General features: G+C 31.0%; 2 protein-coding genes and 1 long non-coding RNA gene across 13 annotated transcripts in view; 2 read left to right on the top strand and 1 right to left on the bottom strand.

The window, feature by feature from the left end:
* The window catches only part of LOC143896889 (octopamine receptor beta-1R), a 62,113-nt gene extending 48,726 nt beyond the window's left edge, over window positions 1-13,387 (top strand). For all 7 annotated transcript variants that reach the window (XM_077405045.1, XM_077405043.1, XM_077405042.1 and 4 more), the window contains 2 exons: window positions 1,405-1,626; window positions 8,641-13,387. In XM_077405045.1, the coding sequence (XP_077261171.1) occupies window positions 1,405-1,626; window positions 8,641-8,947 (529 nt within the window). In that variant the 3' untranslated portion in view covers window positions 8,948-13,387. The remainder of the gene's footprint in view (window positions 1-1,404; window positions 1,627-8,640) is intronic.
* LOC143896896 (uncharacterized) overlaps window positions 1-26,944 on the bottom strand; it is a 214,793-nt gene that overhangs the window by 57,394 nt on the left and 130,455 nt on the right. The window lies entirely within an intron of this gene.
* LOC143896888 (octopamine receptor beta-1R) overlaps window positions 24,161-26,944 on the top strand; it is a 77,501-nt gene continuing 74,717 nt past the window's right edge. The window contains exon 1 of one of the 5 annotated variants that reach the window (XM_077405037.1): window positions 24,161-24,697. The gene's annotated coding sequence lies outside the window, so the exon portion shown is untranslated. The remainder of the gene's footprint in view (window positions 24,698-26,944) is intronic. The other 4 variants (XM_077405036.1, XM_077405026.1, XM_077405025.1 and 1 more) reach the window with 4 other exon arrangements.

Raw genomic sequence — 26,944 nt, 5'->3', positions numbered from 1 at the left:
ATATGCGACGCGCAATTTTCTAGATTATATATATATCAAAGCAACATATAACAGCAAACGCATACTACGTGTACATTATATTTTTTCAGCATCGAATATAGTGTTATTCCAGTTCTAATTCAGGAATTATTCTAATTTTCGAAAAACAAGGAAAAGTATATATGTTTCATTTTTTTAATCTTAATTTTTTGTTGTATATAAAATTATTATATTATTATTACGTATTATATTATTGTCCCATAATAACGGTAATAATAAAATAATCTGATGAAAATAATTTAATACGGTAAACGTGAAATAATTCTCACGGCTTATAGCAATAAAATGTTAAAAGTTTTTTTAACTCATTTTAATTCTTCTAAATTCTTATAAAATTTTTCATCAAGCCGCGATGAAAAATCTAGGTCGGAAGGTCAGAGTTCAAACCTGTTCAATTGTACTACGACGAATTTAAAATGGAAGTAACAATAAAATAATCGTATGTCGAGAAGACATTAAATTCATGCGGTTTAGCTGGCCGAAAAGGTAGCATGAAGTAAACTTGGATAACGGCCAAGACATAAAACTACACAGTGCATCGTACTCGCGGTCGAGAAGGTGAATAAACATCGGTGACATGATTTCAAACAGAGAAGAAAGAAATCGAAAGAAATGACAATTTGACAAAAAGCAAGCAACTCAATAAATGATGGAATCTAATAAATAAAAATTATTAATTATTTTTATAAGAGTTACTTAGGAATTATTCGTGTCCAGATATAATTTCATCTAATTTTTAAATCTTATTTTTCAATTAAAGGACTCGAATGTTAAAACAATATTGTAGTATATAAAAGTATAGTATATAAGTGACCTAGGATTATTGATAATATTTTATGTGACAATCGATAAGTTTAAATTATTGCAACACATCATTGTTTTTTTCTCGAAATCGATATTTGAAAATTGCTTTTGTTTGTTTGTTTGTTTGTGCAGCTTAATACTTCGTTGCCTATCATTTCGCACGAGATTATAAAAGATAATTCAATATTAACTTTGGAGCAAAAGATTTAATATTAGGAAAACTAATATTAGGAATAGAAAAGATATTTATATTTAATCTGTCTAATGTTAGGGGTATTTGTATTAAATTATTTATTTAACATTATTTATTATCTCTCTCTCTCTCTCTATAATTTATTAAATTTTACTCTTTAATATATATTAATTGAACCAGTTTTGAGAGAGAAATAAAAACCAATATTATATGAAGTCCTTCCTGAATTATAAAATAGAAAATATTAATAAAACGAAAAACGTTATTTAATGTAAAATACGATAAATATTTCACAACATTAAATAAAATAATTATACAATTGTTATTTATTATATAATAATTCGATAATTGTCTTATTTATGTTTTAGGAGCAAAGTTGCGGCCGCTTTGCTAAATAAACATCTACAGATTAACGGGATTTCAGCTGGTCTGACATCTCTGCCGACCGTGGAGCAATCATCACCCGAACCGCAGCCGGAAGAGCCGCAGATAACTAGCAGCAGCAAGATGAAAAGAGAGCGGAAGGCAGCTAGGACGCTTGGGATCATCATGTCGGCGTTTCTAGCTTGCTGGCTGCCTTTTTTTCTTTGGTAACGTATATGCAGTATTATTTCTTTAAGTTTATTCGAGAAAATATCTATTATTCTATTAAGATGCAAGTGTAATATCAGCCTCATTTTTATTTCCTCTCTCTCTCTCTCTCTCTCTCTCTCTCTCTCTCTCTCTCTCTCTCTCTCTCTCTCTCTCTCTCTCTCTCTCTCTCTCTCTCTCTCTCTCTCTCTCCGTCTCTCCCCCCTTGATCCCTCTTTCTATTTTATTATTATTATTATTTTACTTTTTCCGTACTTTTATTTTCTCTAAAATTATAACGTTATGTTTTTGATTTTATTATTATTAAATATAAAAAAAGATGAAAATTGTGTGAGAAAAGTTCTGTTTATAGAAAGAAGATTGCCCTAAAAAAAAAATAATTTTTAACAGTTGTGACGTTGCATTGTCTTCTTAGAGGATTCTTGAAGAGGCTTTTAAGAGGCACGCACACTTATTGGAACTTGTTTAGTTAAAATCGATTTATAAAAGATTAAGAAAAATCACAAAATTGCATTAAAAAAACTCTACTTAGTAATTAGAAAAATAAGTTATTGTTTCATATAAAATAAAATAGAAAAGCATAATAATTTCTTTTGGCATTAATTAAAGTCTGAATTGCAGTTTCATAATTTGGTCAATAATAAAACAAGATATAGTACGTGCGACGAAAATGCTACTTTTCTTATCAGTGTGTATGACACACACAGAATACACGTTGTGCACAATCTGTCACGGTAATTAACGTTATTTTCTCCTGCTAAATAGCGTACAGTATGTTAGCTTCGTGTTTGCTTCGTTAATTACATGGTTGGAACGTACGTGAGGTAAATTGTTGGCGTGACGTTGCGTTATCTTTGAGAGGATTCTTAAACGCTTTTAAGAGACACGCAGACCTATTGGAACTTGTATAATCCTCTCACTTTTTTTAAACCTTTCAATTATGTTTATTACATTAAATTAATTATTGTACTGCAATTTAAAGAAAGAAAACGACATTACCCATCTCGTTTTATTATATGTATATACACGAGTATCAACTTTACATGCCTTTTTTAGATATGATATTATTTTTTAACGCTGCTTGCATTTGTTGTTAAGAAAAAAAAGTAACACCCATGTTCTGTTTTACTTCAAATCCGATGAAAAGTTCGTCGAGAGAAATATTTCGTTCAATGAAGCATCTTAGAGAATGGTATACGTTTTCAGCGAAAGAATAGTTTTGAAACTCGATAATTAATTTTGAGAGCGTAAATAGAACTACGTGAGATGTAGAGCGTGTAGGATGCATCTTCATTTTGCCTACTCGTTTTTGTGCAAACAATTCGAGATATAAAAAGTAAAAAAAGAAGAGAAGAAAATATTGTATGCATCAACTGCAACGTTCGTTAATTGTTTACTATAGAGCAACTGACAATGAGTCAATAACATTTTCGAATGAGAAATATTGTTGTCAAATCAGATATATAAACTGCAGGAAGGTATCGACACATTAATAAAAGTATATAGAGAAATTCTAGATAGATAGATCAAAATAGAAACAAGAATTTTACATAATTATATATTGGCGAATATAATAAAAATTTGAAATTAAGCGTAATCATCGCTAATAATATTATGCCATCGCGAATTATCAGTAATTCCAATTAATTCTTCTTTTGGAAGAATGATCGCGGTTTTGTAAAATTATCGTAATTTTATAAAATTATATGTGATTTTATGAAATTGTAGATGATTGTATAAAAATTGCTTACATTCATCAAAGCTCTATAAAATCGTCAGAGATTTGATATGAGCACAGAAAATTAAGTATTCTTTCATCGTAGTAAATATATTACATGTTACGGATACACGAATATTATGGAAATTTTAATAATTAGGTGATTGTGCATAATAATATTAAAAGGCAATTTATTCGTAATTTCTGACATAGAGATTATCTCCATATAAGATACTCATAAATTTCCATGTGCACAGAGAATTGCAATCATAAAATTGGACACAACTGACGGTAGATTTAACACGATTTCACGATAGATTTAATACATATATACATACGCCTATCAAATGTATTTCCTTTCAACTACTTTCAACTAATCAATTCTTTGATCAATTTAAAATAGTATCTTATTGTTAGCGAAAACAGAGAGAGAGAGAGAGAGAGAGAGAGAGAGAGAGAGAGAGAGAGAGAGAGAGAGAGAGAGAGAGAGAGAGAGAGAGAGAGAGAGAGAGAGAGAAAGATAAGTTATATGTTATATAATATAATAATTTCCGATAGTATATTATATAGCATATATAACTCCTGAATTTATACTTGAAATCTCTCTTTATAATACACACATATACATAATATTTTCGTAATATATATAAGCTACATATAGTGGCCAAAAGTTCCTGGCAAGAATATACGCATTAATCGAGGTCAATCTCGAGAAATCGTCCATTTGACGATTATTATTGAACGATATCCGAACGAAAGTGGAAGGCCGAGGGATATTACGCTGTGTCGCTCCAAAATTCCTGAGGGTGCAGTAACGCGGAAAGGAGGTGAGAGTTGGTTGGTCGGGTATATAGCGAGCCGCGATCGATAGAGAAAAGTAGTGTATGCCGCCGCGATCTCTGGAGATTTGCAACGGAGAGAGTTTGAGGGTTGTGTGCAGCCACCTCGAAGCGGAGAAAGGGTGGTTCCGGTGTGTGTCAAGTGCCTCTCCTCGAGATAAAACGCAGTTGCATGACGGACATATCACAATAGACTTAGTGATGACGACGAAAGATTAAAAGTCAGCCATTTCTAAATTTAACTTCTTTAGTACAGGACTTTTTCAATAAAACGCCCGACTTTATTATTAATGAAGGGAATTGCGCAAACTATGCGTGTATATTCAAAGCAAAAATGTTTTAAGTGAGAGAAATTGTATAATATATAAATATGTATACGTATTTATATTTATCATAAAATTTATATTTATATATTTTTCTCATATAAAATATAATATTAATTAATTTAATCTCTAATGCAAAAAATTTACACTTTAATATACATCTTTTTTAAATTTAAATTTTATGCTATTTAATATTTAATATTGTAATGCATTTATATATATGTTATATGCGAAAAATACATTTAAGACGGGAAATATGAATTTATATCTTTTCCTCCAGTTTTCAGAACTTTTATTATGAGCTTTTAGCACGATAAACATTCACCGCTCGTATAATAAATATAGATGGTTACGTTGCTATTTTACAAGACACAATATATTGTGCAAAATTTCGAAAAAAATACAAACAGTTATATCTGTTGCAAACCAGTTATATTGATATCCGATAAAATCTATTGAAACATTGAATGAAAAATGGAATGTTTTTTCTATTTTTTTTATTTTCTATATTTCTCTTGTTTTACTAAATTGTTAATTAATATTTACAGAAATATGTTATAGAAAGAAATATATATATGTATAGAAATATATATAATGATCATTTATACAAAAATATTGTATACAATTTTCAAATTGTATACAAAATAAAGTTTAATCTGAAATGCAAGTGGTCGAATTTTAGTCGAATTATGTTAATTTTTAATATTTTCTAATATCTAATGTTCAACTTATTAATATTTTCTAGTGAACTTAAATTATATATAAGAAAATAAAAAATTAACATAAGAAGTGTTAAATAAATAGTTTTTTATCGATTAATATAAATTAATATAAAGAATTAATAATTTTGTTGATTTTAAGCAAAATTATAAATAAAATAATATTTCTTGAGTCGAAAACTGAGATGGATTACATTAACGGCCTTCCCAAAATAGACGCACCAAAGTGTTTTTTCATGTAATCACTTAGTGGCTCCTCACTTCGTGAAAAATTTCCCACGGGCGTCAAGGAAGTTCAATAATTCGGAAGATAGCTGAGGGAAAGAAAAAGCGTATAGTTGTTATATTTCACGATAATCCGAATCGATCCGAAAATCAGCGAGCTTACAAGAAGGAAAGCTAAATGCTTCCGTATATACTTGAGTTTAATCGATTTTCAGCCAGTTTCATATTTCGAGTCCTGTTGCACTTTCGCAATCTCTTTGATCTCTCAAGTGATTCACGTCAAAGTAAAGTGCGGTAATCCGCGATGTTTCATTTGAGGGAATTTTTCGTAATTGATATTTGTACCTACTTTTGCATTAAATTTATATACTTCAAGCAATATATATTTATAGCAGTATTTTTGTAGCATTTTACAACTCTTTTACAACCTTCTGTAATTTCGAAACATTATTGATATTATAAAACGTAACATTTTCTATATTTTTTACATTTCGCATTTCTTTATAAATATTTCCTTTGTTTTATATGATTAATATTTAACATTATTAATATTGCTTCATAATTGCTGTATCAATTCTTTGATGAAGAAAAGAGCCTGAACTAGGATACATAATCGCGGTAATAACAGGTGGCATGATACCTTTTGGGACGTATGGAAAAGAAAACACGCGAAGAAGAAACGGGACAATTCAGAGCTTTCGATTATTTGCTCGTTATCAATTGTTATTACACCGTTGTTGGTAGTTCCACCAACTCTATCACTTCGTCGGAAAAACAATGGAATTGATTTCTCGTCGCGCGATTCCAATAGTATATCGCCGCTCAATTCACTATACGGCTATCAATTTTCCTATATATTCGAGAATCGGATCTCTGTTCCTATTATTCCGCCGAATAATACAAGCCAATACTCTGCCTCTCTCTCTCTCTCTCTTTCTCTCTCTCTCTCTCTCGCTCTCTCGCTCTCGCTCTCCTTCTTTGCCTAGCCTCATTACGGGGCAAATCCTTGACCCACTTTTCCATTCTTGCCCACCAAGCTTTTTCAATTCTTTTTGTCATTGTTTGACACGTCTTAGAGTGTTACTACTCGCGCTACGCGAATATTTTCTTGGACAAATTGAATCTGTCAACGTAACAGAGACACAATTAAATTTTGTAAAGACTACTTATATATGTATATATATATAGGTACTTTAATCAATCTACAATATATAACACAATATATAATATAATTATATGTTATACATTCAGAAAAATTTATTTATAATTTTATTACATGTATTATCAATTTTTATTATTTAACAATAAATTTTGGAATGAAATATTCTCAACCGTTGTATATACGAGATAATGCATGCGATCATGTGCTATATTATTATTGACTATAATTTATTGATTTAATACAGATACTATATTGCATGAAAAATCGTCTTGAATAAATTAAGGTGCAGGCTATTGCATAAAAAGTAGGCAAAAGGAATCAAGTATCGATTTTGTGTAGCAATTATGTTGCGCCGGTCATCGTTAAAGAAAAAGAAACGCGGATAAAAGTTTTAAAGAAATTGAACGACACGACGGTCAATGTGGAACTATCTCGATGTAAAGAACTTTAGCCATTCACATGGGCAGAGAGAAAGAAAGTTGACCTTAACCGATAGCCGTTCTATTCTTAGCTAGTGAAGCTAATACACTAATACGAGACACATAGTTTGATTTGTATCGATCAACGACGTAAATGCGCATAAAAGAACAATGATGCCATATCGATCGTTCTATGGGAGTAAAAAGTTATTCTATGAAAGTAAAAAGTTATTCTTTTTAATTAATTTTTATGGCTTTTTTTATGCACAGTGTACTAAAAATTAAAAAATAGTTAAGCGTATGGTATTTGTCTAAAATTTTATATAATTAATAACAAATAAAAATAAAAATAATTATAAATAGCTCCATCGATATTGAAAATCATTTGTTTTAGAATTTTTTTTTACAAAAAAAAACCCGCTTATATGTATACATATAAAACAGACTCTTCTAAGTGGATTTCCAGTAGATTTAGAGCAGATTCTGAAGCAGAGACGGTTTATTTTTAGCTTCATAGAATCGCGGCATTTTAACGTTGAGCGATTCAATACAGTTATTTCTTGCCCTCTTTCAAATCGATAATATAGGGGGAGAGGGAGGGAGGGAGAAATCACATATAACAATGCGGTTCAAGAGAGATCGCGTCTAGGAGGAGAATCGTCCCCTTCTGGAAGCCTGTAAATCCATTCTTCTCTTGTCGATGGAAACAATTTCGACGTCAGGTGCATGTAGGTCACGTCGACAGAAAATGAGATACTTCGTTTCTTCCTTTCCGCCGCAATACACGGATCATTACTACGCACACGGATATACTAGATACGGATGTTCGCAACTAAACCTTACGCGTTGTTTAGAATTGAAAAATATGTCCTTTTTTTCTTTTTGCATTATTATAGTTTATTTAATATTTAATCATGTCACACAAATGTCACAATCACATATAATAAATCATATTTATATAATAAATGATTGTATATATGTCAATACATAATCTGCAATTAAAAACTCGTTAAGAAAGATGGCGTAATATACTTAAGAAGTTATAAGGCTCTGACAGAAGTAAAAATGAGGAAAAATTTGAGTTGTAAAAAATTATGAATTAATAGAAGTATGAACTTTTCTTGTTATGTATGTCTACTTGTTGTAGGTATGTTAACTACATTTAGCAATATATTTATGTGTAAAATAATTAGATTTTATGATACACATTATAATTAACATCACTGTATCAAGGTCCTGTATATTAATAGAGAATGCCCCTTAATAATAAATGCAACGTTATATGAGTTCTCGGGAAAGTAGGAGTTTTCATAAAACGTATATGTAGCAGTTATTACGTGATCTATTATGCAGTATAATTTATTATAGATTCGAATGTGATTAAAATTGTGTCATACAATCTTTTGTATCCTATTATGTCGTCACTGAACTAATTTATGTATTTATAAATCTTTCTTAAAAATTGTATACATTATAGCAGGTTTATTGCATAATGCATGCATTAATAAATTAAAGAGAATTCTCCGATTTAACGCGAAAAAAAATTTCTGAGGAAAGCAATTTTGTCTTTCAATGCATTTAACATTGCGAATGTCTCTGCTTGATACAGGTATATCATCACGGCTTTATGCGATTCGTGCGAGAGCGGCGCCGTGGTGGTAGCAGCGGTGTTCTGGGTGGGCTATTTCAACAGTGCCCTGAATCCGCTGATCTACGCTTACTTCAATCGCGAATTCCGCGCGGCCTTTCGGAAAACCCTCGAAAGCTGTTGCCGCGCGATTGGACCGGTGCGCGATCTGCGTCATGTGCATCGCAAACAGGACCTCGTGCACAGCAACGCCTCATCCGAGCTGCACGTCAACAATCAGTTGCGCAATAGCGAGATGACCAACGTCCACCTCGAGGCGTGTATTTAAATGGATCATGCGATCCGGTGAAAGTAACAGCGGAGTCCTCGAAGCAACTTTTGAATAAAAAAAAAAAAAAAAAAATAATGAGTAGGAACCGAAATGGCAGGTAGGACAGATAATTTTAAAAGTAAAAATCAAGCCGATCAAAAAATTTTTCTTCTTTTTCTTATAAAAAAATGTTTAATAATTAATTCAATACTGTAATATATTCTTCCCTGTACAAAATGTTGAAAAAAAAATAACTTAATTTTTGAAAAATAAGAAAACGCATAGTTTGACAGTTTTATTTTTTTGAAAAAATAAATATATTCTTTTTGTTGTTGAAACAAAGAAAATGATCGAAATTTTTGATCAATTTAATATTATAGAAACGTTGATATTATATATATATATATATATATATATATATTGTCTTATTGTATATCTTTATATCTCATGGTCTTTTTTTATTATCTCTTCGAGATGAGGTCTGAAAGAGAAATTCAGGGATAAAATATAAAGAAAAATAAGAAAGCCAATATTTTAAAAAATTTATCATTAAAATTAAGACTGTTCAAAGAACACACAAAGAATTTATCACTAAAATTAAGATCGTTTCAAATTCGTCAAAAGAATTTCAAGTCGTCGTTAAAGCTAAGATCATGAAGGTGTGCGACGTCATATATTTGCATCAAGTGTTCGCAAATATCAAATATTATTTGCGAAAGGAAAGGTCATAATCCCAAAGAGAGCGCGAATAGAGTATGTACGCCATACTCGTGCCTATTTCGTCCTGCGGCCGACCTATTTTAGGGACATATTCGCCGCTCGTCCCCAAGGGTCTATTTCTGTTCCGGCTACGTTCCATCAGGTCCGTAAATAAGGCTCCTGTCCGTCGGCAGATTGATGTTCCGATTCAGCAGTAATATTTTAGCGGTGGTCCGATAACGTCGAAATGAACTTTCGAACTAACAATTTGATTCGTGCGCGAGCATCTAGTTTACCGTAATTGGCACCATATACGTTTGTAACTAATTAAATTTGTCTGAAATTGAACAAATAATATGGTGAACACCAATAGAACATTTTAATGTTAATTACATAAATGTATAATATTAGCAAATTTGGATCCTTAAAGTGCTTGCGTATAAAAAATCATTTTCTTCATTCTGTTTATTTTTGCCCCTTAATCATTTACATTTTTGGATAGCCAAAAATTACTGAAATTAATCAAAAATTACGTACGCTTCAAGGATTTTTTCTGAAGAGAGAAATTAACTCGAAACTGATAGAATAATTTGCAAGAAAGCATGAAAGGATTAATTAAAGAAACGGCTTGAGGTGTTTCTGGTAGACCCGCGATTAAAAGAGAAGCGAAGGGAAAAATAAAGAGACCAAAGAAAAGGGTTGGAAGGTGGGAGATAAAGCCGTTCTACTCGTTTAGGGGATCACTTTGTACATATAGTTGTGCTGCGACAGCGCGTTTCGTTATAATCAAAGAGATTTATAATAATGAGCTCTTAGAGTTAAGCGAGGTATCATTGTAAATACGAATCTGCGTTTTAGGCTCGTTCAACTTCGTGTATAAATGTTAAAGCGTATCATCCCTCCCGCAAGACAAATCATTTTATCGGAATAGATAAATTTATGAGAGCATCTTATTAAAGAGAATCACTAAAAAATGCCAAAGATGAAAAAAAGCAGAAATATATATATTATATATACACATTATATATACTGTATATATACTTATATGTACAGCAATAAGACGTAAGAATGTTGATGATGTTCCGTTATTCGTACATATATTATATATATTTATTATAATTTATTGTATATTGTTTATTATAACGAATGCAGAATGTAGCGAATATTCGATTCTAATTTGGATCGAATTAATTTTTAATCTTTGGAAATATTTAAAAAGAATGCAGAAATGTGAGTTGTTTTTGTTGATATGTTATCGTTTTCATATCATCTAGGTATTTCTTTAGAAATCTTGTGGATAGTCTTAGAAAATAACAATGTCGTCGAAATTATATTGGATCGATTTATCTTAGAAAGGGCTTTTTGTTTATCAAAATTATTGTTTTCTTTTTTTAAAAGAGTAACACATCTATTTTAGAGAAACAGTATTATTTCAAAAACGCATTATTTTACGCTGATTTCTTATGTTTAATAAGATTTAGCACGTGAGAGCATTAGTAACAAATAAATTAACAATAAAAAAATATAATACATTTAAATATTGTTTAATCTCATTGTACATATATTATTAATCAATCAATAAAATATTCTATAATATATTTTACTGAGATACTTATATCGAAGCATATGTTAATAAAATATGCGTAATTAATTATATTATTGACATTTTTTTTTAAATTGAAGTCCTCTCTCAGATTATTTCGGTCTATTATTAGATAGAAATATATATTTTTAGAAAAGATTGATAACGAAACGTAGTGATCACGAAACAATCGGTTTTACGAAGGTGTAACTGGTTTTTTAGTCTTTTTCTTTCTTTTTCTTTTATTAGTTTCTTTATGTCACTGGCTGGCAGATCAAAGAAGACGGTATACGTATATAGTTATGTATACTTCAGAATGCAGAACACAATCACTAACGTAAATACGGTCGAGCGTGGACGATATCGTGAACGTGTCTTTTTACTGCAGTTTATACAAATTGCAATTCGTAAAAATTGAAATTCAAATGTATGGATAGCAGTTCCCAATAACTTCAATGCGTTTAACTTTTAAAACTGTAGAAAAACGAGAAAGAAAGGGATTTATAAAGAAATTTAAAAAGAAAATAAATCTATAAATTATAAGTTAAGTATATTTAATTTTAATTATAATATTCTGATTTAAAATAAATTGGAAAACATTATTTTAATTTTGACAGTAGTATATATTTTTGCACCGATAAAAAAATGAATTTTAGAAGATGTATAAATTTCAACTTCTTTTAGTTTTTTTTCTTATTTATCATCATTTATACATATTTTAATTTCTAATTTTTTCCCTATATATATTTACGAGAAATGAATTATTTACGGGGTATATGAAATTGCTACGAAATCGTTTGCCAGCTCGATCTATATTCGTATATCACGTATCTATTAGGCTACGGCTATAAAGGCGGCTAGTGTCCTCCTAATGTAACGTAATGTGCAACGTTGTAAATCGATGTTTACGAGACGTCTGGCGTTAAAGCAGTTTTGCAAACAATCAAGACTTGGCAAAGCAATTTTACCGTCAGAGAGAAAAAGGAAAACCGATTTCAGACGATTTATAATTCGCGAGAGGATTATGGGAAAATTTTCAAGTACCAAAAGAAACAAAAGATTAATAAATATATAAAAATTTATATATGTGACGTGTCACGAATTATCGATCGTCTGATATCGGCCTTAGGACAAAAAGACATTTCCAATGGAAAAAGAAACACGTAGTATTTTAATGACAATAGCGTGAATGAGAAAATTTATCGTTCGTTTTATGGGCGCGCAATTTCCGTAAACTTCAGGTTGATAACAAGATCGTTCTGCGAGAGATTGTTAACGTGGATGCATGATCGTACGCGTACGCAAAATTTACAGGTTGCATAATTCTATATTTACTGCGCAGTGTGGTTTCATGGATCGTGGTGATATTATACGTAATGAAGAGGCTAATTCGCCGCGAGAATGTCGCATGTGACTAATTTGTGGCGAATATTGCTAGATTAGGGAAATTAATAGGCTAAAAAATGGGTATATTCATTTTCTTATAAATTTTAACGTCTGTGTATGTATTTTGATGTAATAACTTGTTATGCAGTATGTTTTTTATTTCAGAATATTAACGATTATTTATTGCATTATTGAAACGACTCTATAATTGACAATATTATTGCATATTTCAAATTTTAAAGCAGCATATAATTATTATCCGTAACAACTTTATCAGTAATCAATATTTGATGTACCTGAAACGGAACCAGTCTGTAAGTATATAGATACAAATAATGCATTTTTTTTTAACAGTACACAGTCTTTAAAAAAACCTATGATTTAACTATTACACATACATACACATTCATAAAATTTATCATTATATCAATAGTAGAAATACTTTTTAATTTTATATATCTTTTCAAGTATTTATATGACGTATTTATTCCATCAATTACCATTCCACAACTATTAATTATCAATTAAGTTTATATCATCATTAACAGCGATAATTTAATTAAATGTTGCCTGCGTTTTGCTACGCATCAGCCATAATGAGAGCCTAATGCGTGATATATTTGCAAAATGTTGCAAATAGCATTTTTATGCCATGACGGAAGATTATGTATGTATGTGTACGAAATAAGATCTTTATGTATCGCGTGATGGGTACAGAGCGCGAATGTATAGACTAGGTTTGGAGATGTGGATCTACTGTGTAGAAAATTAATAACAATGTTTTAAAGAAACATGCATTTCTCTTGGCCCCCCCCATTTACTTCCATGAAATCTACCACTATATATTGTTTAATTTCTGCAATGGTTTCTTTCTCCAAAACTGAAAATAACATATTTAATTCTTGTTTAAAATGAGATTGTCTTTTACAATTTTGTGAAATGATTCTAATTAAATTTTAATCTTCTACACTGCTGTTCTCTACATTGTGCAAGCTGTTCTTTCAGAAAGCCTGATAAATTCGCGAAAGTAAATATTGCAGCAATTTTTCAATCTGTTAAATGCTTATACAGAATGAGGATAATTTAACGACTTGAAACTAAAAACGTGTTATCTCAAAATATTAAATATTGGTTATTAAAATAAAAAAAAACAAAAAAAAAAACAAAAAAAACAAAAAAAAAACCAATTGTGATCACAGATAAAATTTAATAATTAACACTCGAAAATCAATAAACGATGAGAATAATAACCAAACACAATATTAAAAATTAGAAAACTTTTTATTTGTAAAAAGAAACTATATATAATACATTGTATAACTTATTTAGTTAGAGTTTTATTTAATTTTGAGATGGGAATTTATAAAATTTATTCGTTTTGTATCACTTCTCGTGGGGAATTTTTAGCAAAATTGGAATTACACCTCTATATAAATCTCATAAATTCATGGAAATACACCCTTTTAACGTCGAACGTTTCGATAACATGTAACATTTTAAACATTTATGCTTACAAAGCGTGAGACGCGACACCCCGTTTCAGAAAGCTTGTCAAGATTTCATGGATAGTCAAACTGCGACGTCTGCTTAGCATTCGGGACAATAGCACCTCTCACTATTGTTACAGAATGCACGTGACTGATGCTGCATCGAAAGCTGCATTCGTGTTATCGTAGAATATTTGCAAACGCGCATAAACGTTTATTTTCATTTTGAGTAAAATTGAATCAAAACAATAAACCGTAAAAATTCCTGCCGGCTCCTCTCTCTCTCTCTTGTATACGTTCATAAATATAAACAAATTTCCTATATATTTTAATTTTACACATCACTGAGAGAAAATATCATCAAAAGATTAATAATAGTTTAAGCTATATATTTTATATGTATTTCACACATTTTATTTATACAATTGCAAATAATTGTTGATGAACGTCTACTAATAGCCACTTTAACTTGTAACTTATTGTACAGCGAAAAACGATTCAAAGTTTTTTATAAAGGATTTAAAGTTACTCGAAAGTGCTTGCTATTTTACCTCCCGAGGTTTATTACATTCAGAAAAAGAGAAAAGTTAAAGTATTATAAAATATATAAAGAGAAACGAACCGTATAAACAAAACACATTTTGGAGCAAAGTTTTGTGTATAGTCCGCGATTTAATATATTGTTTATTCAATCTAAATGCAATCTCTTTTTGGTATCGATACAATAAGGATAATTTTTTATTGTTATTGTTAGAAAGAAATGACACATTAATAAAAAATTTGAGTTAAATAAAACAATACTTAGTTTCCAAAACAAATAAAAAAAAAAGAATAATAGAGTATAATAATAAGATTGGATATTTAGATTTAGACAGGAAACTTTCAAGGTAGTCATTTTTTCAGTTCTTTAAATCTATGTAAATAAAAAACGGTATCATTGGTATTATTGCTTCGTTTTATGAAAAATGTGCATTGCACAGTAAAATCCCTATCCTCCTTTATGAAACGCGCGCTAGCAAATTATCAATTACGCAAATCGCGAATACGGCGCGTCTCCGCCGTAATAAGAGGCCCGGCAATTAATTTGTGGAAATGAAACTGGGTTAATATGATATCGTCCCCGAAGTGAGCCAAACGTTTGCCTCCCGATTCGTGTACCATCGAACGTCAGGATGTTCTTGAAGACGCTACCTCGTTGACGTCGATGGACGTGTAACACGATAGAATATTCGCGTTCCGTGTTGACGAAGGAAATTCAATTAAGCCCTTCACTTATTATGGAAATACAATCGGAGTCTGCTCAAAAATCTTGACTAACAAAAATGCTTCTCTTCCAATAACATTGTTTGCTATTTTTAATTTCATTTTTTCTCTGGTAACCGCAAAAATTTAATTTTTTTTTTAAATTTCATATTTATTTGTTATCAATTACAATATTTTATGATTATTTGGTGCCAAAAATTAATTTTGAAAATCTCATGCATTACATATAGATTATAATTTTTGTCTTAACTATATTAGAAATTCGATTCTATATATCCCTTAAAATCTATATCCAAGAAATAATCTTGAGCATTTCATTGATTAGAATCTAATACAAAGAAGAGAGATTTTTTGTCCTTAAAAATAATTTCAAGTATCTAAGTCAAATTCCTTTCTCTGTGTTTTTTATTTTTTTCGAAAAGCGAGAGCGAGGAATGTGGGACATACACCCGGTGCTGCTGTTGTCCCGGTTTCGATACTGGTTCCAGCTTTTTCCAGCTCGCTCCGGGTCTCTTCGCAACGCGGGCGGATGGTTGCGTTCATGCATATGCGTCTCATAGATTTTCTAAGGACCGCCCCTAAATGGGAAAAGTCGAGATAAAACATCCAGGTCGCCGCCTTTACTTATCGATGCACTTCCAGTGCAATTTTGCAAGAATTAGTAAAATGTCAGAGGGTGTTTGTACGTGATAAAAACTCATTGAGGCGATGCTTCATTATGTATTTTTTTGTTGTATTTATATAAATAAAAAAAAAGAAAGGACGAGGGAGAGAATAGAAAGTAAAATAATATATAAAAATTAAACAGAATAATAAATTTTATTTTGCCAGTAAATAGAATAACAATTAAAGGAATTTAAATCGACCGTATAACTGGCAATATATAACGTACCGTCTTTACCGATATGAACATTGAAAAACTGTGAGCCAACTTGGTTTGTCGGATTCACACAGCATTTTTTTTCAGATATTAATATTACTTTTCGCAATAAAATTTAAAAACTATTTAATTTAAAAATTATATCAACTGACCAAAACCATGGTCAAAATTAATGATGTCTCGATATTGATCTGAAAAAAAATGCTGTGTGAATCCGACAAACCAAGTTGGCTCACAGTTTTTCAATGTTCATATCGGTAAAGACGTTATATATTGCCAGTTACGGTCGATTTAAATTCCTTTAAAAATTAAATATATTATATAATTAAATCTTTGTTTCTGTATATATATATATATTAATATTTAGAGTATATTTTATTTGAACATTGTTTAATATTACTTATGGTAAATTAAATTAATTATAATTCATAATTATAATTATTTATAATAATAAATGATATTTATTTATGATTAAATTAAAAAAAGCTGCTCTAAATTTGTTTTTTAAAAAAGTTATTTTTAGTTTTCCAAATTAAAGAATCTATGATTTTACTGTGTCAATCATACTTTTCGCGAACATTGAAAAGTACGTATGTATTCGATAACGCAATAATATTATTGCGACCTTCGGAACCAAAAATATGGATTATTGACCAATCGCCGTGGTAAAAATAACATAACACGAAGAACGTGTCGCACGTGTGCTTCATTAAAACTTACGGGTCGTGAAACGACCTCCAGACTTCGCTGTTCTCGCTTTGTTACTTTATAATCGTTTATTTAAAGAACCTAAAATAGAAGTTACGCCCCAGTATTTTAAAACAATATCGTTATTTGTTGATAAGTGCAGGAAATTATTACTTTGAAAAGGGTCCTATTTCAAGAATATTTTCACATTATTAATAATCGCCATCTATATCTAGTCCGAAGAGTGTCTTTTTACATAAATACCTTATAATTAGGTATTCTCTTTTGAAAAAAAATTTTTTTAGAAGAAGAAATTACTTTATGGAGAATTCTTGCTCTTCTGCTTTATATAGCAAGAGTTGAACGAAGTGCACCGATCATTCTTATACGATACCGTGCAAGATGGTTATTACATATTGTAAGAGTAAGAATAAAGATACTTTATTTTACAGAACTTTATAGAAAGATTTTACAGAACTTTTCAGATTTAAGATATTTATTGCAAGATTGGGATATTCATATTGACATTATGTCGTAATTCGGTCGTAATTCGACGAATGTCGCTTCCAATTCCCCGGAGGAAACTTTGGTCGAAAACTTCGGATTTATATATCAACTGCGCGGTATCCCTAGAACGAGGATATATAAATCTCGATGGAAAAATCCGCTGGAAAATAAAGAAAAATAATAATGACGAAATTCAAAACTTTGTGCAAGAACTTTGAATAATTCGGAATAATTCGAGGATATATACGTTAATTGCTAGAGCGAAATTAAAATCAATAGCGAAAAGCTTGATCGCAAACTGTCACTTTAACGTCACCGTTTAATTAACACGGGGTACTTTCAAGGCAAAGCGTAAAGTTTTATTAACCTTTGCGCAGAGATTGATTACAAACAAAATGAAGGAATATACTTTTTATAGTAGCGTTATAATCATATTATATGCATAATAATTAGAAAATAACTTTTTTTGACATATATTTAAATTCATATTGCTAAAAAAATTAATATTGTTGCAAAGAAAAATGTCTATAGAAAGCTTTGCTAACTTTTAAATTGTTTTGTTAAAAACATATTTTTAAAGATTAGCTAATAGATTTAGATTAAATTAGAGAGTTAATTATCTAACTCTCTTTTCCAAATCATAATATAAAGATTAGAATAGTTTGCAAAATGTACAATTATAATTGTATTATAAAACTTTTTATTTTTTAAAAACATGAATTTAAAATAAATTGGAGAAATAGAAGCAAAATAGTTTTACATATAATTTTGTAATACACATAATTCTCATTTTCTAGAAAAATATAGAAATTCAAAACATGTCTAAAAAAAAAACTTCGATTATTATAAAATATCACGATGTTGCAATTACAAGTTATTTAAAAATTTAAATCATGCGTAGAAATTTCGCAAAATAAAATACATCGATCTTGGAAAATATGGACATGTTTTATTAACACAGAGCACACGTAATATCTCGGTGAAAGGTTATCAAAAAAAAAAACGCCATTCTTTCAATTAATTTTGCGTTATGTTTAAAAATAATATAAATCAGTAATGGACCATTTGGTACCAAATAAAGAAAACTAATTCTACTCCCATATATCTCAATTACTGTATTTTAATTTTATTTTATAGTTTATATTATTTTATATTATATTTAATATATATAAAATATTTTTACTTTACACCTACTTTATTTATATGTATTTTATATGTTTTTTCTTTTGCCTGTCCTTTTTACTATTTTATACTTTTATTTATTTCGTCTCTCATTTTCTCTCTAATTATTTACATATTCTGTAATTTATTATGTTTCATAATTGTCTTATTACATTAATATTAATCTTTATTTTGTACACATATTTTGTTAATTAACTTTTATAATTTTAAGCTTAGAAAAATTTAATGTATTGAGTTTGTATTCCGTTCCAACACAATGTAATTTTATTCTATAATTCAAGAATAATAAAAAAAAAAAAACATAATTCATAATTCTAAGCCTCTTAAACTATTGGTACTTATTAATAGATTATCGATGCTATCTGTTAAAGACGTTCGGCCGCTAATATGCAGTGTGTAGTGTGTATTATGCTCTTTAATCCAGCGCATTTGCTCGGTCCAGTGATGCGACGTTACACTGAGTTCCACGTTTAGCCTTGCGTAAATTGAATTATATAGGTAAGTTGTATTCCGACAATTTCATTGTCGTCACCTGGCATATACGTAACTGGCATGTCGTCCTCGCTGTCACATCCGGTTTATTTATTGGATGAGTAACTTTATAAATAAGTAGAATTTAATATAGCAATTACCAATAATTTTATGAGGTAAATGACAAGGCACTAATTGAGAAAGATTATCTATCTTGTACAATATACTGTAATGATAATAACGGAGATATCTTTGAACCTTATATGAACATTTTAAAAAGAATTTTGTGAATTGTTTTAATATATATGCCGCGTTTAGAGTTCTAACAGTTTTATTCAATATTTTACAAAACATTTTCAAAAGATCTCATAATGAATAACCAATAGGAAATGAGAAATTAAATAGCAAATCAAAGGATATACGTATTACATTCCATATCATCTGTACTTCGGAGTTTCTAGTAAAAGTAAATACTATTTATTGCATTGGCTATACGCGTATCCGTGGAAATATCAATCCTCCCCAGCCTGATTTAATAATTCAGATTAGAATTTGTAACTGGTTGATATTTCCGCAATTAATGCAATAATTTAATTTAATTCCTCGAAATTTGTCCATAAAACTTAGGACGCTATTTAATACCAATACTTTACGCGAAATTATAAAATAATAAATAATAAATAATAAATAACTTTAAATATCGATAATAGCTCTCTCTCTCTCTCTCTCTCTCTCTCTCTCTCATTCATTTACTCTCGCTCTTATAACTGTATAGAATAAATTGCAAAATTGTACATAAAATAATCCAAAATAATATAAAATCTATAATAATATTAATAATAATATACTTTTATGTTTTTATTTTAAATGTGGTAATATGAATAGAATCTTTTGATAAGCAATTTAAGAAGGATACTTGCATTTATTTAAAATACACACACACACACACACGCACACGCACACGCACACACACACGCACACACACACGCACACGCACACGCACACACACACACACACACACACACACACACACACACACACACAAGTAAGCAAATTTATTAAATAAAGAAACTTGAAAAGGTTTTATGACATTGATATTGATAAATAAAACTATAGTAGCAAGACTTAATATTATTATTATTATATTCTATTAATTATTATATATTCTACCATATTTTTTCGATTAAATTAAGACAGACAGACAGAGAGACAAAGAGAGTTATTCCACGAATAACATTATAGAAAATAAAAAAATCTAGTTGGGAAAATTTTATACATTTAGCAATACCTATGAGCAATACCTAGAATATAAGCACCTTTTCTCAGTTTTCTTTTTTATTCCATCTTTATTATGTCACGACTAAAAAATGATAGTGAAGTAATGAAAATTTATATTCGAGAATTAGAACTTCCGCACAATGAAAAATATAAGGAACAAGTAACAGATATTAGCGATTAGAGATAAGAAATCAGGAATCAAGTTGGTGTAACATTAATACACGGCTTCCGATAGGTTAAAAATCTATTGTCTGTGTTATTCCCTGTTTCCGTTGCCTGTATTTTTCATCGTGCATCGAACTTTATTCTCGATTCTTTAATCCTAATCTCTAATATCTGTTCCTTGTTCCTTATATTTTTCATTGTGCGGAGGCCTTTAATCTCCCATATCGATTTTTCGTAATTTGGAAATCTAAAAAATGAGATTGCCAACAGACGATAGGCGAACAGAAAAAAATGGCGAATAAAGTTTACGTTACATATTCGGGATTACATATCCAGAGTAGGAAAGTGCCGTTTTATCGACGGTGTTTCTGTAACCTCGAGTTCAACACTGTGCATGCTGATAATCGATAAGAGCCTCGATTACCTCCATTCTAAGTATAGAATTGCCTGTGGTCGATAAGTTCTAAGTATAAAGTTTACCACGACGAAGGTAAACTTATACTGAAGGCGCTTTCTAGAAAGTTGACCGTATAGTAGAATTTCCTTTCTTCCTGCGTACGATATGTAAAAGTAGTTTTCAGAAAATAAGGGAGGGTTTTCCTTATGGTGATAATGAAGAAACAAGAGGGTTTATTCCAATCTAAACAAATGTGTAGTTGATACATTAAAGAATAGCCTTTCATTGATAAAGTATACATTTTTTTTTTTAAATAATTGTGATCAATTCTATTTTAAACGCAAAATAGAATCAGTTAAACTTTATCATTACTAATACAATAGTGATAAAGTAATTTTGCATGTATTTAGTGTAATTGTATATTAACTTGAATGTCCATCAAATGCACTGTCAAAGTTCAAAATAAGATCGATATGTTTTATTTTATAATATGCAATTCAACATTTTCATTTGATTTGTAACGTGGATATTTTAAAAGTTTACTTTATTACACACGCACATGGTTATTCAATGACCGCAAATTCTTAAATTTATTTAAAAAACTTTTCGCTTTTTTTAATTACTATTACAATTTCTTTTCAATCAAATAAATTAAATATTATAACATCTATTTTAATTAGATAATATAATTACAGAATAATTTGTACGTTTCCATGGCCAAATATTATCATTACCCAAGTAGCAGAATGACATCTAAAAACGTTTAAAGACGACTCTTATTGACTTATTATTAGAGACGTCATTAAGACGTACGTTATAATACGTCATTTGACATTATGCGTTACTTGACATTTGACATTACTCTGCTACCTGGATATTTAGCACGCCAATTTTAACGATACGTGTGGTATTTATTAAATATTTGTAAGTCATTAAAACCACATTAATTAAATTTTTAACCTAATTTAAAATCAAATTTGGATAACGAGACCAGGCGATTAAATCTATGCATTCCTAATGGCAATTTTTTATTGTCGTGTTCCTCAAGTCAAGTTGACAAGGTCGACTATCGAGTCGATGAATGGCAGCCGGGAAGGGTGAGGATGAAACACGTACGCCGCAGTGGGCCATGTTGTCGCATCGATTATGCACGTATACGACCCTCGTCCCGATACACATGCCGTCAGTTTTCGTCAATGGTGAGGTTGATTGTCGTTCTCCACTTGCCAGAATCATACATTAAACCCTTAATATATAATTTATAATCCCGGCATTTATATTTATATTTAAATCTACTAATCTATCTTTATAAATCTGTCTAAACTTTTAAAAAGCAATATTCTTCAGCGATCAAAAAGATATTCAATTTACGTAATCCTTTCGGTATCTAGGGAAATCATGCAATATGACACTGTTGGAGAAGAAGTATTTTTATAAGCGATATTAAATATCATTTTATTATATGTACATGAAATCCAAAAGAGTATATCTAATACATTCTTTAAAGACTTAAAAAAAAAAAATCAAAATTTTTCGAATATAGTTTAATTATTAATATCCAATACGTCTTCCCACATATTACGATTTTTTATTACGTGAACACCACACACACGCATTGGAATAATATAAAAAAGAAATAAAAATTCTCGAATTGTATTTAATAAGGAATTATAAAAATCTCATAATACGATTTATTTTAATTATTAATTTAATATATTCCCGAGAGAGATATATGGTATGTAAAGTCTTTGATCATCTAAACACGGGACCGCAATAACTGAGTTGCCCGCACAGGCGCTAATTCTCTCGCTCGTTGTTGCCAAAACAATCAAGGTAATACTGGCGGTGTATCGCAACGTCCGCCAAGTGTCCATAATTATGCTGGTGCGACAGTGCGCGTAAGGCTGTGTTCCAAACTTGTTCGCGCAACACGACGCCTTGAGAGAAGTTTGCTTTTGCACATGTTCCGTATCTAAATGCGCGTTGTCTAACGTTAACGTTGTAGACATTACGCGACGTGATACTGAATACATGCACCTATACGCGTACCCGGTTACAAGATCGCAGACGGTGCTCTTCCGCGACGGGAGTTTACTTTGTATAGCTTCGATTGAACGAGCGAGAAATGTTGCACGAAAATAAATGGAATAGAGCCGGGAATAGTTTCATAACAATTTCGAATTGTTGGCGCTTAATGGGCTTAATGGCGCCAACGATTCGAATGTATACCGAATGTACACTTATAGACATGTATAACTGAAATTCTGTAAGATATTACGTTAAAAAGATCAAAGAGAGAATTTAGGAATTCATAAGAAATGTTTCGTAAAACTCTTGAACTTGCAGAATATGGTCGCCGTTCGGGATTATAATATATACTATTCCTAGAGTTTCCACTCCCTATTTTTTTTCTCGCGGATCGCGGTTATCTTGAAAGTGCACTGGGAAATAAAAGTTTCCGACGCGTTCTATTTTCGACCGGAAGTTACAAATACTTAGGAAATTTCAACTGGAGCTGATTTATCACCCCCCTCCCTCTCCGCCTCGTTTAGTTTGCGTGGCGAGGTGAAAGCTATTTACACGCTGATCGCAGTTTATCGCCGCTCACTGCCCTCGGGGGATCTGTCTCTCTAAGCGACGAGATCGTAAACTTCCAAGATCACTTCTTCCCTTTATCGTCGTTCCAATTCGTGGAGCGATTTAAGATTTTGAAAGCTTTAAACTCTCTAATCGTGATACGATCGTGCGATGCATAGTAATTGCGATATTATCGCCACTTAAAAATTGATTCTTCCAAACTTATATATAATACAATTTATATATTCTTTATTTAACAATTATACGTACAGTGTTAAATTTATTATTTAAGAATTAGATAAATTATAAATTACACACACACGTGCACAGAAAGAATAATTGTAGAAATCTTACAGAATATATATATCATGAGAATCTAAAAAAATAAGAAATTTTTTGTTAATAGTCATCATCTTCACCGCGCTAAGTGCTAGAGCCCAGAGATAAAAGTCTATTATACTTCTTGAAATTCTTGAGATGTTAGATATTTGAACACAATGTCGAGAAAATATCATTATAATGATATTATAATTGTCATATTATAAGTAGCATAATTTTTATAACTATATACAACTGCTTGTATAATATTCCAAATAGTATCATATCAACAGAAAAAATTTTTTGACAAGCCCGGGTAAGTCTCGCGCGCTTCCACGCTCGGCGGGATTGGCACAACGCACGGCGCACACCTGCCAGTATTGGCAGGCTCACCCGGAGGGTTGTTTTCGACTGCAACCGCGCCACCAGCGGAGGGTGCCAGAAGCAGGCGACCCTCTCTCTCATCTGGGAAGACAGTGCGGCCTGATCCGCGGCGCCGGCCGAATCGCCGGCACCCCGTCCGCGTCCGCCGTGCGTTCATTTCTCGACGCGATGTGCCGGAAACGATGAATGAAAATGTGCGCGACCCCGTTATATCAAATGCGCATCGCGGTGAGAGCAGCCAGCACGATATCCTGTTGAAGCGTTCGAGCAAGGAAATCGCGACTGAAGCGCAAAGATCTAAGCGTTGAATTTCGCGAAGAGTGCGATTTTTTTTTTTTTTTTTTTTTTTAAGAATCGTTGAGAAGGCTATAACTTGATCAAGCTGTCGCCCGCAAGTGCGGTCTCCGAGAGCGAGAGGAGGGAGGCCCCAAAATCGTTAAAATCCGCGAGACCGCATCCGCAAACCGATTCCCTACTTTCCGAGACCGATATCTTCTTCACGAAAGTACGCTTTGGTCGACTGACGATCGAAGGCCTCTCGAACTTTTTATTTCGCATTCCAAAAGCCACTGCAGCGAGTTAAGGGGGATATATCTAACGTGCGGGGATTGCGCAGACGAGGATCTAGGTAGGGTAGGTCGCGGAAATTCGCGGTACGATTTGGTTGAAAATATCGGCGAACAATTGACATCGCTGAACTATCTTCGTTGAGAATTTATTCAGTTAGAATTTCTTTTAAAATTGCAGAGGACACGGGACACACCAAAGTTTCAAAACCTCGTTTCTACGTTTCTTATGTTTTACAAAGGTGCAATGGTTTTTATAAAATAAAATTTCTAAAGTCATGTTGTTTATTGAAATTGTTCAATACGTTACGTTATTTTTTTTGTAGATTGGAATTTATTTTCAGAACTGTCATCTCAATTCGAGAAAGATACGCGGAACTCTCTTTTATAGAACTCTTTGACGGAGTTAGAAACTATACCTCGTACTGTCAAAAGTGCAAGATATAATTTCGTAACTCTATGTTTAATGAATTCTCAAGGACTAATAACTTACTCGGAAGAAAATTTCCGGATGGTCCGTCGTTTGTTAAAACTTCGATGTTTGATGTTATATCTTTTCAGTAGGTATAGAGAACAGCAGTTTAGATTCAACAAGAATGTAATTATGCGTCGTTTGATGAATTTCATCCGCCGCTGAGTGCGGTCTGCTCAAGCTACATGAAAGGAATTTCTGCTTCCTGTTTGTCTGTCAGAGGTAGATTAATGTGTGTTCGCGTATATAATACGTGTATAATAAAATTAAATTGAAAATTTCATTTTTTAAAATAAACTCCACCTCATCATCGCCCAATAATAATCTAAAGAAAGAAAAAATATTTCATATTTGCTAGAAAATTACAAAGTGATGTTCGTCATTTAGCGATAAATTTCTGGACATTTGTAGCATTGTGAAAATTATTTCAATTTTTTGGATACGTTATGATACATTTCTTGCGCACAAGATTTGATTCGTAAGATCACGTTAGTGATTCGTGGAACAGCTCACGCGATAATTCGATTTCCCTCGAGTCTTGGGAGCGATCGTAATAAGACTTTCCTCGCGTAATTTCGTTTTTCAGGATCCCTATGTGGTATTCTTATAATAAGAGCTGTGGGAGCTGCGGACGCGAGATTACACTCGCCGTAGCACGTAAAAAAGCGTTTCGGTTCTTTCCAACGATTCTGTATCGCTCGGTTTTTCCGCACACCTGGAGAAGAGAGCTTATTTCATCTCTCTGAAGAGTATAAAACTCCTCAAACGATAGTTTAACAAAACTTATTCAGTTCGAAAGAAGAAGAAAACAAAATGTTCTATAATGATATTTAAACTGTCATATATATACGTCAAATACATCGCGTGATCTAAATATTATTTATAACTTCTGAATATTAATAGTTTAATAATAATTAATAATTCCTGAATGTTATTTATTTCGTATTGCGCATTATTTCACAATATTATTTATTTTATGACGTATGTATGATATTATCTATTCAGTTTTTAATAGTACGTTACATATTTTTTATTATACATTATATTACTTATTTAATACCAAAGATTATTAAAAAAAATTATTATACATATTAAATAATTATTCTTGATCGCGCGTTTGATCATACCCGATAACGTTTACCTAATTGTGGCTCAATGCAGAAAAATGTCAAATAATCTATAGTCTCCATGTTAACAATGTAATGTTGAGAGTCAAGAGTCAAGTTTCTAAAGTACAGTTCATCGATGACATCGATATTTTTCCATTAAAAATATTGTCTTGTGGGTGATCTCTCTTGCGACCAAAGATATGCGCACGTTATGAAAAGAAAACGCCAAGGTGTTTTCTTCGTGACGATGAAAATACTTTTCCACGAAGAAACGTGCTGCGTGTTTTTATATCTAGGATAAAATGTACCTCGAGACAGATAATCTTCCAATCAATTTAAGGTCAATTTTTCTTTAGTAAAAATGTAATTGTAGCTTCTTTATTGGCTTTATTGTTTTTAAATTAAAAGTCTCAATTAAGCCTCAAATTGAAGTATTGTTTTAGGTAAAACAGAATTCCGATTTTTATTTAAAATGAAATTTTAATTCAGGGATTGTAAAAGTATTTTACATCGATAAATAATTTCTATTTTAATCCCTGTCATCAAGAAATAACGCGTTTGCAAGCGAATTTTTGTATATCAATGAATAACGTTTAACAATGTCG

The sequence above is a fragment of the Temnothorax americanus genome, unplaced genomic scaffold, assembly GCF_048541705.1.
Source record: "Temnothorax americanus isolate GAGA-0224 unplaced genomic scaffold, ASM4854170v1 Scaffold2, whole genome shotgun sequence".
In the NCBI taxonomy this organism is placed as follows: domain Eukaryota; kingdom Metazoa; phylum Arthropoda; class Insecta; order Hymenoptera; family Formicidae; genus Temnothorax; species Temnothorax americanus.
The sequence above is the reverse complement of the archived record's forward strand: the minus strand, read 5'-3'. Positions and strand labels throughout refer to the sequence as shown.